Here is a 19,061-nt window from a genome sequence, read left to right as displayed (position 1 = left end):
ACCAGTTGAGGGAGAAAGGATATGCAAATTAGTTACTCTTTTTTTCTTCAATAATGTTACTCTAATTAAAAAAATACTTTGTTGAAAATAAAAAGGAATCTGATATAGATCTAAAGATTCAATGAGAAGTGAGCAATGAAAGAAATATTGCTTATAAAACTCTTTGGATTAACTCAACAATTCTTAAGAACCTCAACATTTTTCAATGTAAAGTACAAAAACTAAAACCAAGAGTGCATTGACTGAAGAGCTACTTACAATACTTCTAACATGAAAGACTCAGGGAGTATGTGACATTCTGCTCACACTGCTCACATTAATCAGCTTTAGTGTGCCCATCTGTTCTTTCTGAAGTCTACATATTTTTCCAAAGGACAGGATATATTAAAATACCCATTTATGGGTAGATAAAATGTTTAAAAGTTTTAATAGAACAATTAGAGAGTTATTCATAATTATTAACCTTGATGAAATGACAACAACAAAGATTCAGGAAGTGAGGGCTTATATAATGATGCTGAAGCAACTGCATGGGACAGTTGCAGTGTACTGTCAGATCAGGAAGATCCCATGCTGAACAGTTCTTAGTGCATATTAACTCTAAGGGCTGGTTTATACTTCACGCTCAGAACGCATATGTGCACGCATCATGGCTGCCACTTATTCCCAGTGTTCATTTGACGCGTCCTCTGAGCACGTCCTCAGAAATTAATGACCGGTTTATACTTCACACTCAGAACACGTACGTGCACACATCATAGCTGCCATGCATTCCCAGCATTCATCGGACACATCCTTTGACCACGTCCTCAGAAATTAATGTGACTCGTACGTGACTTGCAGTATCAGAAAAAAGTTGGGGGGTGCAGTGTGATCTAGTCGGAATGTGATGTCAGAGTCTTTGTTTACTGTCTACATGTGACAGAAAGCCGCTTTGTGGATCCTACATTAGCGATGAGCTGATGCCCTGTCCAGGGATTGTTTCTGTCTGTGCTTGCTGGAATGGGGGTATCCCTGGTTTGATGGATGTAATCATTAAACATTTTTTTAGAGATATGGTGGCAAGGTGTCCTCGGAATTTAATGTATGTTTCAGACAATTCACAACACAGCAAAGCCGAACATTTTCTCACCATGATGATATCTCGTACTGCCACCTGATGGAAACTTCCAGACTTACATAAAGTACGTGTGCAAGTATAAACAGTACAACGCTTGCGTCACAGTAGTGTCCGCTGGAGGACGCGTTGCATGAAGTATAAACCCAGCCTAACAAGTCAAATGTTTGAGTTTAACACTGCTGCAGTACTCCCTAGAGCTGCGGACCAAGACTGAAAATAAATGCACTTGCAATATGATTCTTGGAATGGGTGAAGGGGAACAAAGTTGTGTACCAACTTAGATCACCTTTTGAACAGGTCTAATGTTCAAATGTGGTGGGTAACGTTACAAAATAAATTCTGCATGCATCAGACAACTTATTACAGAAATTAAACAAGCACTAATATGCCTTTAAACAATGTGGAAAAAAATATTGAAACTATATTTTATGTATTTATTTCAACTGAAGTATAACATAATACCGAATCAAATATGCTTAATTCAATCTCGAAAGAAAAGACAGGCTATGCCTGAAAATATATTCATTGTATAATATAAGAAATAGAAAAATACAGATCAATATTCATGTCACCATTAATCTTAAGTAAAAAAATGCAGAATTGGTGTCCCTAATTAAGAAATATTTGATCTGTCAGTTCAAATATTGTGCATTGAAAGATGCTGCCAGTTTCTTCCATGCTGTATTTCTTCAGCATGTTGTAGAGATATATTTGCAGGTGTTCTCTAGATCTGATATGAGATCTCTCATAACATGCATTATACAGAGCATTTGCTCTACTAAGACATTTGTGCTGCGAATATTCTTAATGAAAACTGTCCCACTTCCAACTAGGTATTTTATATGCTTTGATGACTGTTGGATTTATTTGGTTATTAGGAAAAGCTGAGTACATAACGAATAACATGTATAAACTTTTCTGTATTATCTGCATGATTGAGAAATGAATTACAGGGAGAGAATTATGCTTCAGATATGATTCTACTAATGTGTACATCACATTGTCGTTAAGTTTCTGTGCAGAACTTTAAGGGCCTTTTCATATGCTAGAAGTACATAACATTTACAATCATGACAGCGATACTCATTTCACTCTAATGTAGCTTAAGGGCTGCAATTATTTATTAAGTTTATGTGAGGATGTGCTTTTTCCCTGTTCTGCCCCTATACTTTAAAAGGAATGTGTAGAATTACATCGTTAATTGAGAGAGGGCAAGACATTAATTAATGATGCACTTTTGTTAATGGGTAACCAGACAGCCAGCTGAGCGAATCCGAGAAGAAACACAAAGCCTAAACAACACTAGCTGTGGATTAGTTAATCCTGATACTGATCTTTTCCCTCTGTTCATTGAGACAGCATTTAGACCTTAGGATCACATTCTCTTAGTACAGTACTACATAGTCTTGTTTTGATTCACTGTAAGTACAATACTACCTTTAGTATACTGCAACTGACCCCTGAAGGTTAGGGGTGACAAAGAACCAGTTCTGAATCTTGGTGAAAAATTTATACAGCAAATAAAAGTGCTTTTTTTGTTTTTGAATAACCATGACAAGGGCAAATTTAGGTAGTTAATTGGTTTGCACCATCAGCCCTGCATGGCAACATACTACCAATTCATTACTTTCAGGCCTGCTAAAAATGGTTTAAAAGAAGGAGCAAATTCATTAGGTGAGAAAAGAACTTATTTCATAGTAACCAAAAATTATCCTAACTGTATTCAGCTCAAACCCATGAAAGTTTAATTTGTAATACAGTTAAAACATAAATTAATTAAAATTTAAACTGTTGTTCATTCAGATTTGATAGCTTGTTTGTAATCTGAGTTTCAGTAATACTGTGATTTTCAATAGACACAACAAAAAATAGGGGATCAGCTACTATCCAGAAGAGTGAAAATTATGTAAGGCTCTGTCATCACCATCAAAGACACTTACAGGAAGGTGCAAAACAGTTTTGGCATCATTCTTTTTCATATTGTGTCCCTCCAGTGGTACATAGTCAATTTTTCCACTCTGTGCAAAGAGTAAGTGAGTACCAGGTGGTAAAGGATGGACACCTGGCCTTGGAGTGGGTCCAACAGGAGTTGGGGGGACACCAGGATCGATACCTGAGACACCATTTGAGGTAGAAAAGAAAAGGAAAAAAATTGTGAATGGCAATGATCAGCATATTGCTTTTTTGCAGCTTTATCATATTAAATGGAAAAACTCCCCATGGAAATAATGCAAGTTACAACGCTCATCAGATTTACATTTTTAATGCAGAAAGCAAAAGCAATATCCTTATTAAATTAAGTTAAAAACAAAGCAGCAAATTTACCAGTCTCCACAATTGGAAAGTACAAGAAAGCTCTCAAATGGAACTACTTTGAACATTATTGCAGACTGAATGATGAAAACATCCCTCAATTTGTATTTTATGTCAAATATGAAATCTAAAATCCCTCATACAATTTACAAGCAATATCAGAACCAATATATACAAATGGTACTAATGGTACCAACATTATTTATATAATACACAAGATAGTATCAGGCTGTAGGTTGAACAGTTACTTTCCATTATCTAGTATTGCTGGATTTAAATCGCCCACCTCTTAGGCACAAGACATGCAATAATAGGACTAGTCACAATAGATATAGTTAAAAAAAAATTTTGTTCATTATGCAGGAAATGTATATTCCAAGAGGTGGAAACTGAGCAACCCAGTTAGGAATGCCAAAAAATAAGGACATTAATTTGGGTCTCATAAAGTATAAATTCTTCATATTAATTAATTAATTGGGGTAATTAATGTTATTATTAAGGAAAGGGTATACTAAGCAAATGGGTGAAATTTTTCAAAACAGCAGGTGCAGCTGGTACATGTTCAAGTGAAATGGACTCCGATGTTTAGGTAATGTCTAATTGGGAAAACACGGAAGCCCTGCTGCGGTTATCAGCTGTGGTACAGGCACAAGACCAGTGGACCAATTTTGAACCAGTATACATATGAATGAGTATGCATATCGTAAGCAAACAATTCAACAGGTGGCCTACAGGGGGAATGATGACAGTTACATAGCTATGATGTCTCATGGTGGTGATGCCAAACTATACTGGTAGAGGCTGATGGCAGTCAAGAGTTACACCATCGGTGGAAAAGCACAAAAGACAACTAAGTCAACCACAAATGTGTGAGAAGGGGCCACAAATGTTGGTTTGTAAACAGGTTATGTAGTGGCACATGTACTCTCACTTGGGCAGAAATGGTTGTACCGGCACCTGTGGTATGTTACCCTTCAAATTTTAATGTTAATTGTACAGCTGCATATGCTTAAAAGGATAGTTTTAGAAAGTGGTCTAATTAGCAATTAGATACAAAACCTGTACAGATTAAGAAAATAATTCACACAATAGACTTAAATTGCAGTGGGTTAGTTTAGTGGAAGGTGTGGACCAGATCTGATGCCATATGAGGACTGCAGAAAGATAAACAAACAGATGAAGCAAGTAGGAGCAGATACAAGTCAACAGGAGCGCATCCAAGTTCTTCAGATTGTCTTGTGAAATAAAGAAGATATGTAATGGACAAATGGTCGCGCAGAACTTTTTAACACTAGAAAAGCAATCGCTGCAACCCAAAACACAAGTTGTACAATAGACTCTTCGAACAATCACGACTTATGATAAAGACATTATACAAAATATTTATCAGGGGTGGAGTGTTGTGGTGTGACATATTGTATACAAGATGATAAATATATTGTATGGCTTTATTTGTAACTTTGACAAAGCAATGTAATATTAGTGTTATATTATTTATAAGAACAGCAATGGTTTGATGTTTAAGAACCAATCCTCCTTTAAGGATTTGTAATTTTATGACAGGCTGAGAAAAAGTGCCTAAAACTAGTTTGGCAAGTGATTCTCTGAAGGACACTCTCAAACAACCCCCACAGGAAAGCCAAATTACCTAGCTGGCAAGCATCAGCTCAACATGTGGTTTTGGGGGCAGATGTGAAAGGTATTGTGTGCCCCCATTGGTCTGAATTATGGCTGTTCGGGATTGGTTTGAATCAGAGGCCATTCTGTAGCATTCTGTATTGGTGTAAGGATTTTGACAAAGAATGCATAAATTTGGTTGCTTTACCCCTCCCTATCTCTCTCTCACCATCATGATGAAGGAGTATCTCACACACTATGAACTGAAATGAAGACCACACTGAGAAGCACAACTTGCCAGCCATATTGGAACAGGCATGGACCTGTCCTGAAGAAAGCCATAAAATGATGACTTAACTAGAGAAATTTAAAGTAACTGCAAGTCTGTGTGCCGCCTAAAACTACACATCACCATTTATCAGGTTGTATGGTTGCTAATATTCACATGTACTTTGCTTATTGTTTTTATTTTATTATGTTATTTTATTTTACCAGTAATACATTATTTAAAATTGTAACTTAACTCCTGCTTGTCTTTTACTCTATGTAATTGCCTGAGGTTATAGATGTAGAAGGGAAGGTGGGGAGAAGTTATAAAGTACAATACCTTACAAACAGTGGTAAGTCTATGGCATCTGAGGCATTCTGACCAAGGCTACACATTAATAATACAAAAGGAGAAAGTACAGTAATATAGAGCTCTACTAAGACAAAACAAAATCACTACTTAAACACTAAGAATGTTGAATGTTGTAACAATGTTGTAGTACTGGGGATAAGTCCTAGAAGATGCAGAAACTTCTGAACAGAAAGAAGGACAGACCAGCCATTTCTAATCCATATATTTTTGAGCAAATATGATGAAAAAATATGATTTTTAACAAAAAATGTACACTAAAATTATACCTAGATTCAAGTAGTACAGTGTTAGCCATTATGGATGCAATGAGAAGTCAAGCAAAATTATACCTTTTATTGGCTAACTGAACAGATTACAATATGCAAGCTTTACAGGCAACTCAGGCCCCTTCTTCAGGCAGCTTTTATTGCTTGAAAACACTTTATAAAAACCATTCATTTATTTATCTTTCAGGGCAGGAAACCCCTGAAAGTGATTATCAAAGAAAATAATAAACTATAGCAAACAATGGATTTTGGAAAAATAGTAAGACAAATATACTTACATGGAGGCCTGATCCCTGGCTGTGTCCTTGTTCCTGAAATCTCTTGTCCATTACGATCAACACACCAACACTGGCCTGTGCTGCCATGACACTGTAATGGACGGTAATTACCCTGATCATCACAGACTGGGATATATTGGCCAGGAACAGGTCGAGGACCTCTTGGAGAAGCAACGCCAAGAATTCTGTCTCTGTGCAACTGACATGGAGTCTTCTCTTGTTCTGTGTATAATAAGAAAATGTTTTTATCAGCATGGGTAAACTATGATATAATTAATATTCTGTCTTCTGGTAAATGATTTATTATACTGTACTTTCATCCATTTGTAAACTGTGGTGGACGGCTATGGATCCTGCCTAGCCGGGACGCCTCGAAGGACCAGGAGAGGGACAGTACCTCCCCTGGGCCACGAGAGGGCAGCCGCCCTGGTCTGCATGGGGGCCACTGGATTAGAGCTTAGAAGCTCAACCCTGTTGGGGCCCATGGCCACTGCCAGGGGGCTCCCGTAGGATTATGGAGTCCTGGACTGCAGCACTTCCGCCACAACTGGAAGTGCTGCCGGAAGAGATTCCAGGCACACCCGAAGTGCTTCCGGGTGCTCATGCAGCACTTCCACCACACCAGGAAGTGCTGTCAGAAGATCATCATGAAGCACCTGGAGCACATCCGGGGTGTTATAAAAGGGGCCATCAGAAAGAGAAGAAGAGAGAGAAAAGAAGGTACCGAGTTTGGCTAGTTGAGCATTGTGTGGTGCTGTATAAGAGGAAAAACATTAAATGTGTGTATTATGGACATCTGGTGCAACGTCTGTCTGTGTGCGGGGGGCTGTTTTACCACAAAACCTAGTTAATCCAATTCAGGGTCACAGAAGGGTTTTCCATCTATGCCTGCAGCATAAGACATAAGGCAGGAAACAGTCTTGGAAGAGATGCAAGGTCACTGTAGGATAAAGTTATGCAAAAACTTACACTGTATTATTCAGGGCCAATTTAATGTCACCAATTCAAATAATGCACACATCATTAAGATAAGGGAAGAAAACCACAGTACCTAGACACAGACTCATGCAGGAATTGAGGGAATATGTGACACGCTAGGAACTAAGCTGCGATTCAGGTATATAAGAAAGCTGTCACAATGCCATCCATCCATGCATTTTGTGAATTTGCTTATCTTAGCAGAACTGGACACAAGGTGTTAACTAGGTTATATCTAACTCTGAACAAGACACCAATCCATTATCATGCACACAAATGTACACCCAGACTGCCTCACACCAGGCCAATGAAGAGTGTTCGATTTACCTAGCATGCTAGTCTTGGGAAAGTTATAGAAAATCTGAGTATATACAGATTATATACATTGAAGATCCTCTCAAACTCTGTCAGGCTGGATGAAAACTGTTCGTGGACAGACATTTTCAGGTCTATCCAGAGACGTTCGATTGGGTTCAAGCCTGTTCTCTGGCTGAGTAACTCAAGGACATTCCCAGAGCTGTTCCTAAGCCACTCCTGGGTTGGCTATCTTTGCTTTGTTCTTAGGGTCATAGTCCTGTTGGAAGGTGAACCTTATGTCTAGTGTGCTCTGGATTAGGTTTTCATTAAGGATATCTCTGAACTTTGTTCTGTTAATCTTTCCCATAGCCCTGTCTAGTCTCTCAGTCCCTGCCACTGAAAAAAATACCCACAGCATGATGCTACCACCATGTTTCACCATTTGAATTGTACTGCGCAGGTGATTAGTGGTGTCAGGTTTCCTTCAGACACAACACCAATCTTAGTTTTTTAGACCAGAGAATCTCGTTTCTCATACTCGATGAGTCCTTTAGGTGCCTTTTACCAAACTTCAAGGGACTTCCATGTATCTTTTACTATGGAGAGGTTTCTGTCATAAAGTTCAGATTTTTGGGGTATTACAGTAATGGTTTTCTATCTGGTAGTTTCTCCAGTCTCCACACAGGTTCTCTGGAGCTCAGCTAAAGTGACCATTAGGTTCTTGGTCATCTATATTACAATAGCCCTTGCCCCATAATTGCTCAGTTTGGTTGTGGTTGTTCCAAACCTCTCCCATTTAACACTAGAATTACCAAAGCCTATGAAAAAACTCGTAAATCTGGCCCATCTTAAATCCCTTCGCACCTCTCCATCAGCGTCTTTTGTCTTGTAAACATGCTGATCAAGACAAGCAGCAAGCAGCCTACTATTCCATCCCCCCACCGCCGCAGAACAGGCACAAAGTTCTCCCAGTTCCAGCCTTGATTATCTGGGAGTGAAGTGCTGGAGTTTTAGAATGGAAATAATAAATCGTTATTTGGAACACATGCATCTCATGTGTGTTCCGTTTCTACCATAATCTGTGTAAACACATCATTAAAACAGAAACATCTATATATATAATTCACTAAGCCAGAAGACAAGTAGCCGACCATGGAAAGCACGCCGGAAGGGGCATGGATTCACTAAGCCGCCGACAAGTAAGACACCCATGGCGCACGCAGGAAGGAGCCACACCCACCAACTCTAAGACCACTGGATGCAACGACAACTCGCAGAGCCACGCCCACCAACTCGGACACGACGCCTTGGAAAACATGCCATCATTTTTGTTTGTCTGTGCCACAGTCCACATGCAGCTCTGAGCCACGTTAACTTTTCATTAGTCAACCTCAGTGGAACCTTGGTTCACACAGAGGCAGCGCCAGAGAGAGACAGAGGCACACACAGGCAGCGCGAGAGAGAGACAGAGGCACACACTGGCAGTGCGAGAGAGAGACAGAGGCACAGACAGGCAGCCCGAGAGAGAGAGCCACGCACACACAGGCAGCGCCACAGAGAGACAGAGGCACACACACAGGCAGCGCGACAGAGAGAGCCGCGCAATCCTTTAAAACTGAGGTTAAAACACAATGAAGGAAGCAGTCTTTAAAAACCAATAAGCCCTGTGCCTCTTTTTCATTAGCGTCTCACCTGCTTCACCGCCCTGCAACAGTCGAGACGTTTTCCCAGCAGCTGACCTTCTCTGTGCCTGACTCCACTACTGTCAGTCGCCTGATTAAAAATGGTGAACTCCTGCAATGTTACTATCTTGGTTGGCTTTTAAACAAAGTTCGGATTTGTTCAAATGTTCCTTTTTCCCCCTGTGCTTAAAACTCATTTTAAACAAAAGTGTTTATACAACTGCTGCAATGTTACAGAGAGAGAGAGGGCTCGCAAGCTTCTGAGAGACAGAGGAGGAGGGGGCTCGCGTGCTGCTGAGAGAGAGAGAGAGGGGGGCTGGGGAGGCTCCGTGCTGCTGAGAGAGAGAGAGGGGGGGGGGCTGGGGAGGCTCGAGTGCTGCTGAGAGAGAGAGAGAGGGGGGGGCTGGGGAGGCTCGAGTGCTGCTGAGAGAGAGAGAGAGGGGAGGGCTGGGGAGGCTCGTGTGCTGCTGAGAGAGAGAGAGAGGGGGGGGGGCTGGGGAGGCTCGTGTGCTGCTGAGAGAGAGAGAGAGAGAGAGAGAGAGCATGCAGCTGAGCAGGGAGCCTGGGTGTTTATGTCAGTGTTATTCAATGTTTTTACTATTACACTGTGCATTCTATGGTGTGATAATTAACTATATTTGTGCTTAAAAATCTTTAAAAAAATATATTTACATACAGTTCGTTTGGTCTGGAATGGATTAATTGTATTTACATACAATCCTATGGGGGAAATTGCTTCGGTTCACGACCAAATCGGTTTGCGACCAGAGGTTTGGAACAAATTATGGTTGTGAACCGAGGTTCCACTGTATATTGACTCTAGAAAACCTGATCAGCAAGTCTTTGATAGGCTGCAACAAAATGATGAAAGAACGGGCACATTTTTTTCTCACAAGCTGGGTGGGTGGGTGTTAGTTAGTTAATTAGTTACTCGAAGGATTTCAAGATTTAATATGCACAAACGGTAACCCTGCAAAAGCAGCCCAAACCAGAAAAGACGGCTGGCAAAAAGTGGCTGACAAATTAAACGCGTGCATTGTACTTACTGGAAGCGGCGTTACGGATTTTGCAAATGTTCATTTTTTCCCTCTGCTTAAAAAACATGATTATGCGGCGGGTTGGTATGCAGCGTGTAAAACAGTTTGTTTGTCGCGGATAATTTGCCTTTTACTTTAACACGAAGACAATTTCCTGTTAGATTTGCCTTTGCGATGACAACTGATAAGGCATAGGGCCAAACTTTCAAAAAGATGTGCATGTATCTGCCAAAACCAGTTTTCAGTCACGGACAGTTTTATGTTGCTCTCTCCAGAGTTCCATCTTTTCATTCACTTACTGGTATGCCTGCAGGAACACGTGCAGCGAGCGACACACACATGCATACAGGCGCGCGAGAGAGAGAGAGCGCTGGACACATAAGAATAATAATACTTCATTACATTGATATACCGGTGTTTTCAGTATTCAAAGCGCTATCCACACAGGGAGAAACCGGAAAGTGAACCCAAAATCTTCCACAGTCTCCTTACTGCAAAACAGCAGCACTACCATTGCGCTACAAGGCAGATATGGAATGCACCAGCCTCGATTTTGTTTTCACTTCTGTTTACAGCGATCGGATCGTAGCGTGCATTGTTGCAATGTTACTTTTCTTGGTGGCTTATTACATTACGGATGTTTCACATGTTAATTTTTTTCCCTGTGCTTAAAAGACATTAAAAAAGTGTTTCTCAACTGTGACTCCAGAACAACTCAGTACGCAAGCTATATTAAGCGTCAACAACGAAGACTCGCTACACCTTAATGAACAAGTGCTGAAACTTATCCCTACCGAAGAAGTAACTTTCACCAGCGTGGCCTCCATCATCACAGACAATCCCGCTTTCAGTCACGGACAATTGTATGTTGCTCTCTCCAGAGGTCCATCTTTTCATTCATTCACAGTGGTATCCACAAACCCACCCCATTTGGACAACTGTGTCGTTCAGCAAGTGTTCACCCATCAATACATAATTATGCGGCGTATGTTACGCCGCGGGTTGGCTAGTTTTTCATATTTTAGTAATAAATGACAAAATGTAGACTTAAACTATAGAATGTGTAAAGTAAAGTCCAAAGATCAAATAAACAGGCTTTGGTAATTTTAGTGTTAAGAATTATGAAGGCAACTGTGCTTCTGGGAACCTTCAATGCTGTAGAAATTTTTTGTAGACTTCCTCAATTCTAAGCTCTAAAGGCAATTCCCTTGACCTCCTGGCTTGGTTTTTGCTCTAATACACATTGTCACCTGTGGGACCTTCTAAAAACAGGTTTGTATCTTTCCACTCAAGTCCAATCACTTGAATTGACCAATGGTGGACTCCACATAAGGTGTAGGATCATGTGAATGATGATCAATATGGAATGCACCTGAGTTTATTCAGACAGCAAAGTATCTGAATACTTATGTCAATGTGATATTTCAGTCTTTTAAGAAATTTGCAAAAATATTTAAAATCCTGTTTTTGCTTTGCCATTCAGAGTTTTGAGTATTTTGAGTATTGAGCTTTGTTTGATGTAGGGAAAAAATAAAAGTTAAATGACTTTAGGACAAGGCTGCAAGATAGAAAAATACAAAAATGTGAAGGAGTCTGAATATTTCCGGATTCCACTGTATTTATCTATTTAACACTAGAATTACCAGAGCCTACGAAAAAACTCGTATATCCGGCCCACCTTAAATCGCTTCTTAAAACCTTTCTCACCTCTCCGCCAGCGTCTTTTGTCATCTAAATGTACTGATAAAGACAAGCTGCCAGCAGCCGGCTATTCCATCCCCCCAACGACTTAGAACGTAAACAGGCTTTTCCCAGCTCTTGCCTTGATTGATTACCTGGGAGTGAAGTGGAGTTTTAGAGTAGAAATAATAAGATTGTTATTTGAAACACACGCATTTCATATGTGTTGCATTTCTACAGTAATCTGTGTAAACACATTGTTAAAACAGAAACGTGTTATATATTCTAGTAGCAATTGACAAAATGTAGGCATAAACTATATAATGTATGAAGCCTGAAGTCCAAATATCAAAGAAACACTTTCACAAAAGGTACAAAAAAAAGCCACCGCCAAAAAAAACCCGCCTTAGTGTGAGACATTGACATGACTTAACTATCACTGCTTCCGTGGCGCAACAGTATCAGTCACTGACTGGGAATCAGAAGGTCATGAGTTCGATCCTGCACAACTCCCATTTGAGAAGTGTTCTTATTTTCACTATTTTAGAATAAAAAGATACATTTGATTTCAGTCTGTAACAGCTGGTGTAATTTATGATATTTGTAAAGGTTAGCTTTATTTTTTTTAAATTCACTTTTCATTGTCTCAGTCGCGTTCAGGATCCATCCCTACCGCCCCCCACCTGACACTGCTGTTTTTACATAAAGACGCGCTGATTTAGTGTGCGCAAGAACATGCAGGTGGCCAGTTGCTGAGTGCTACAACGCACATTTTAAAAAAAGAAAGAGACAAATATATGTGACGTTTTGAAGAAATCATTTTATGACGCGAATAGTACCAATCAGAAAACATCGTCGAAGTAATGCAATATTATTTGAAAACGAACAGCGTCAGGTTGGGTGTGAAGTTATACTGGCGCTGTTTGAGTCAGATCAGAAGCTGAATAAGCTGAAAAAGCTCCTGTTCTGACTCTAAGTAAAAAGCATGAATTAATCAACAGAAATAACCGCGATCGATATCACCAAGTGTGATCAAGAGTACTGGTTCGATCCCCACTCACTCCTATATTTGCCGTTTTCAGTAGTAAGCTGCTCTTTTGTTAATATTATACAGTACACACATGCACTTGATTTGTGTCTGTACTTGCGCTGTTACTTAGAGAGTCAGATCTGGGGGAGGGGTGATGTTAGAGCGGGTGAGCTTATTCAGTGCTTTTTCTTTCAGTACATGTGCCTTCCCTGTTTGTTTGTATATCTCTGCCTGTCTGTCTCTGTATTACGCAGTGCTCTGTCTGTCTGTGTGTTATGGATCTTGAAAAAAAATAAGTTATAAGGACGGTTTGCTGACTTGGAGCACCACTGCCTTACTGTGCCACAGAGACGCGAGTTCGATTCTCAGCTTTGAAGAAAGTGTTTTTTTTTTTTCCTCAAATGGACATTGAATTTATAAATTGGTATGCACTGTAAATCGTTAACTTTAAAATGTCAATCGCGGTTATTTCTGTTGATTAATTCATGCTTTTTTACTTAGAGTCAGAACAGGAGCTTTTTCAGCTTATTCAGCTTCTGATCTGACTCAAACAGCACCAGTATAACTTCACACCCAACCTGACGCTGTTCGTTTTCAAATAATATTGCATTACTTCGACTATGTTTTCTGATTGGTACTATTCGCGTCATAAAATGATTTCTTCAAAACGTCACATATATTTGTCTCTTTCTTTTTTTAAAATGTGCGTTGTAGCACTCAGCAACTGGCCACCTGCATGTTCTTTTTGTACCTTTTGTGAAAGTGTTTCTTTGATATTTGGACTTCAGGCTTCATACATTATATAGTTTATGCCTACATTTTGTCAATTGCTACTAGAATATATAACACGTTTCTGTTTTAACAATGTGTTTACACAGATTACTGTAGAAATGCAACACATATGAAATGCGTGTGTTTCAAATAACAATCTTATTATTTCTACTCTAAAACTCCACTTCACTCCCAGATAATCAATCAAGGCAAGAGCTGGGAAAAGCCTGTTTACGTTCTAAGTCGTTGGGGGGATGGAATAGCCGGCTGCTGGCAGCTTGTCTTTATCAGTACATTTAGATGACAAAAGACGCTGGCGGAGAGGTGAGAAAGGTTTTAAGAAGCGATTTAAGGTGGGCCGGATATACGAGTTTTTTCGTAGGCTCTGGTAATTCTAGTGTTAAAGCTCCTATCTGGCTTTATCCTTATATATAAAGTGTTGGATTGGTACTAAAATTCTAACTTTGGTATCGATAGCAGCTTTCGGACCAAAGTACCAGTAACAAAACATTTCTGAAGCAAGTAAGCGACAACTCCTCCCAAATACCCATTATATAGCTGTTTCATTCATCCAGCAACTCCGATACACAACTGTGTGCCTACCTGTTCTTCCGCACTCCACAAATGATTAACAGGAGCAGGGGATGGTGGTATGAGCCTGGGTCACTCCTTTCCTGTGAGTGTCCTGCATGTTTATATTTATATATATATATATATATACGTTCGAAGACCGATGAGAGCTTCCCCCTTCTTGGTGATTCAAGCAAAATATAACATGCATTGTCAAACAAATGTGCATTGGGGCTGTTTAAAGGCTTGGATAATGGTAATTTCCTGCTGGAACACGAGGGCACTGTTGACTACCACATTATCTCCTCCTCTCTCTGCTGATTAGAACATTGATTGCTTTACCACCCATGATGTCACTTCCGGTGTCTGGCTGCCTGATCCTGCCTCTTCCTGCTAGTGGTTCTTATCAACGGGAGGTCCGCCATCTTGAATCAGTCTACTTGGAGACTCACGTCTGCAGCAACATTTTCAACAAGTTTATAACCTGCATTTTGTTTAATTATATGGAGTTTGCCTACGGGTGTCCCAATACTTCACAGTTGTCTGTGTTATTTTTTACAGTATATTCAATTTAAATATGCCACTTAACCTGTAGACCATTAAAATACTATACATGCAATAGGATGAAGTTAGATTTCAAACCATAGTATGGTAATCTAGAAATTTATGGTATCCCAGCTGTAGTCAGAAATATGTACAATTTACCAACTACAGTATAATTTGAATTGGACTAATGTTTTTACTATGAAAGTTGCTTTAAAAATGATGACAGGCAAGATCAGTCAGAGAACAACAATTAGGCTTGCAAATCCAAGCACATCTTGTTCAGTGTAATCTGCTACATAACATCTAATTTCAAGATGTATGAAATAGTGCATGCATGGAATTCAAATATTTTTTTAGTTAGTGACAGTGGAGCAAAGTATTTTAAACCAAAATATAATGTGTGCTACAGAATCACTAGCCCATTAGTGCATGATATATGTAGGCCTTCACAGGTCAGTGAATCCACTGTACTACAATTAAAAATAAATCTGTTGCAATCAGGTACTTCTTCTGTGCCTCTGTTTATTTCAAGATTTTACCAAATCATCAAAGCCACAACACTCATTAAAGAATTTCATAACAAATGCCCACAAAGCAACACAAAATTATAAATTACATTTATGTAGTATTCTCATTCTCGGAAAGAGAGTGAGGTTTAGTGCCAGCAAATGCCAGAAACAAAGATTCCAAAGTCATATTGTATTAATTAATATGTTGTGTCTGCAAATCCAGATTGCACTAATTACTTTTTCCACTTCCTGTACCGCGGTCCAAGATAGAACAAAAGATGTATTCAATGTTCTCAGGGAAAAGAGCAACAGAACAAATTACTTTTACAATCTGTAAAATGAACAGCAAGATATTTTAAGTTTTAAAACAAATACTCTGTCTTTGGCTCCTATTTTTTGATGTAAACTCACCAAGAAAGTGTTCTCATATCTCATCTCCATCTCTGTTAAAGAGCAAGCAAAAAACTCTACCAAAAATACAGTACTTCATATTTTACTAAGAACAAAATTAGACAAATAAAAATGCATGCAAATGAGAGAGGAACTAGCTAAAAAAAAGAAGAGGCTATAAAGGAACCATTGGAATACTGAAAACAAATCTGGCAGAGTAAATACATTTTTACAGAGTCAAAAGAAAAAGCAAAACATTCCTTTTTTACAACAAATATGTGTCAATCTTCAAAGAGAATAACATTCAGTTGCACTTTGACACAAAACATGCTCATGGTATTTCAGAGCTATTTAGTGAGGCAAAGTGGAGAGCTAACGGTCTAAAATTTAGGTAACCACATATCCTGCATTTCACAGGACAATCCCATGTTGGCTGCAATTTAGCTGTACTGGCTATTTTAAAAAAGAAAATCTTTGTCCTATATTTGGGAATAGACTGATTTCTCAGTGCAGCAATTTATACGGACATTACTGTTTTCATCAGCGCACATTTATCACCAGTTACTTGAGTTCCATTCAACACAGACATCAGATGTCATGTGATTGCAATGGTCATTCATATGCCAAAGCTCACACTGGCCAGACAGCTTGGCCACGGATGTGCCCTGTGAAAGGTGAACAATAAATATGGAACAAAGACTCATGTTCTTAAGCAATGTCTTAACATGTTTCCAATGTCCAGTGCCCTTTTTCTGAGTGATTAGTCTCTTTATTGCAAGTTTGGGGATCTTTGTGAATAACAATTTGGCTTTAAGCTACTGCCATGAGTAAAAGAAGCACTTTTCAGTGTGAATCATCACAGGAGTGCAGTGGGCTGGCACCCTGCCCAGTATTTGTTCTTGCCTTGCTCCCTGTGTTGGCTGGGACTGGCTCCAGCAGACGCCCGTGACCTGTGTTAGGATATAGTGGGTTGGATAATGGATGGATGGATCCTCATAGGATATAACCACAACTAATGGGGTACTACTGATAGAAACTACAATGTGAATGTAGTATTGTCACTTAAATATTGTACATGGTGTATTTGGTTCTTATGTGTTGCTTTTGTTCACTGCCTTTTAAAGTTTATGAAATAACATACATGTGCAGGATTTTCCCCTAGTTTGTTAAAGGGAATTCTTAGGTTTTAAATGTTTCTTTTATTGACTTTTTTCTGAATTACATAAGATAAAACCAACAGACTGGCAAATTGACAAGGATTCACATGCTCTTTTCAACACCCTCAAATGTAGCTAAATGAAAGTCATACAATAGGTGACAGTTACCAATGGCAAAGTTTATAAATCTCAAGATCTTAAAGGCACACATCTGCAAAAGCACAGCAAGTAAGGTGGCCATTTGAAAGTCTCTTTATAGTACAATGTCACACCCTGCGCAAACTGTATTCCATGATTTGCAGAACTTGTATCACCTTGTTTCTGAACTACCTAATTGGCTACAATTTCTGCATTACCAGCCACCACCTAGAATAGTATATTGTTCACATCTAAATTTCTGTACCTATTCATTTTAGTGTTATAACTTCCCTTTGTTATGGGCACAATAGTGTGTGGTCAAGGACTACAGTAATCCCTCGCTATATCGCGCTTCGCGTTTCGCGGCTTCACTCCATCGCAGATTTTATATGTAAGCATATTTAAATATATATCGCGGATTTTTTGCTGGTTCGCGGATTTCTGAGGACAATGGGTCTTTTAATTTCTGGTACATGCTTCCTTAGTTGGTTTGCCCAATTGATTTCATACAAGGGACGCTACTGGCAGATGGCTGAGAAGCTACCCAACTTACTTTTCTCCCTCTCTTGCGCTGACTTTCTCTGATCCTGACGTAGGGGGATTGAGCAGGGGGGCTGTTCGCACACCTAGACGATACGGACGCTCGTCTAAAAATGCTGAAAGATTATCTTCACGTTGCTACCTTCTGTGCAGCTGCTTCCTGAAGCGACATGTTGCACGGTGCTTCGCATACTTAAAAGCTCGAAGGGCACGTATTGATTTTTGATTGAAAAACAAACTCTGTCTCTCTCTCTCTCTCTTTGTCTGCTCCTGACGGAGGGGGTGTGAGCAGCCGCCTTCAACAGCTTTGTGCCGCAGTGCTTCGCATACTTAAAAGCAAACAGCCCTATTGATTTGTTTGCTTTTCTCTGTCTTTCTGACAGACTCTGCTCCTGATGCGCACTCCTTTGAAGAGGAAGATATGTTTGCATTCTTTTAATTGTGAGACGGAACTGTCATCTCTGTCTTGTCATGGAGCACAGTTTAAACTTTTGAAAAAGAGACAAATGTTTGTTTGCAGTGTTTGAATAACGTTCCTGTCTCTCTATAACCTCCTGTGTTTCTGCGCAAATCTGTGACCCAAGCATGACAATATAAAAATAACCATATAAACATATGGTTTCTACTTCGCGGATTTTCTTATTTCGCGGGTGGCTCTGGAACGCAATCCCCGCGATGGAGGAGGGATTACTGTATTTTGAGTAAAGGGAGACCAGGAGATGGTAAAGACATTCAAAGACATGTTAAGAGGCACACCAACATCAAAGCCAGGAAGACAGTGGGACCAAACAAACAGAACCAAAAGACAAAGAATAAATTAGACGTCAGAAACATAGCTGCAGTCAAAACCAAACTCCTAATGGCATGGCCTACTTATTAATGAACCTACTGTAACTACTGTAAACCTTTTCAGTTGTACATACTGAGGAATTTCGAACCTGATGAATGCCACTTTATTTATAGGTATGGCAACAATGACATCAGTAATCTTGAATTCCATAACAACAGAAACAGGAATGTGACAACATGTGGGCAAAACAGTATCAAGTAAATAAGACTGTAACAAAAAAAGCATCCTTAAAACAAAACCAAATATGAAATCTAAGGTCAGAAATGAAATCTCTCTATCATAAAAAAAAATCCTGTGGGGGGGAATGACTAGGAGACGATACGTGATCTTCACGTTAAGATCATGGAAGATAGTTAAAAGACCCACGAGGACCTTAAACTTGAGACATTGTGCCAAGAGATTGACCCAGGACCATCTTGCGATGATGTAGAACATGAGATTCTTGCAAGACACGCCCTACTTACAATCAATATCAAATAAGACAACGGGGCAGCAAAACATTCAGTCTTGTTAAGGATTTGAACACACACAGATCCAGGGTCTCAGTGCATATAAAGCGTATAAGGACAATATGTTATATAAATGAAACATCGACGACTAATCAAAGAAGAAACAGCAGTGCGGAGAAAAGAGACTCAAAAGCGTTGGGAGA

General features: G+C 39.5%; 1 protein-coding gene across 1 annotated transcript in view; it reads right to left on the bottom strand.

The window, feature by feature from the left end:
* Window positions 1-19,061, bottom strand: part of nid1a (nidogen 1a) — a 150,089-nt gene that overhangs the window by 15,116 nt on the left and 115,912 nt on the right. The window contains exons 12-13 of the mRNA XM_028820118.2: window positions 6,235-6,456; window positions 3,061-3,233 (exon numbers count right to left, since the gene is read on the bottom strand). Coding sequence (XP_028675951.1) covers window positions 3,061-3,233; window positions 6,235-6,456 — 395 coding nt within the window. The remainder of the gene's footprint in view (window positions 1-3,060; window positions 3,234-6,234; window positions 6,457-19,061) is intronic.

Source organism: Erpetoichthys calabaricus, chromosome 15 (assembly GCF_900747795.2).
Source record: "Erpetoichthys calabaricus chromosome 15, fErpCal1.3, whole genome shotgun sequence".
Taxonomy (NCBI): Eukaryota; Metazoa; Chordata; class Cladistia; order Polypteriformes; family Polypteridae; genus Erpetoichthys; species Erpetoichthys calabaricus.
This window is presented reverse-complemented; position numbering and strand designations above follow the sequence as displayed.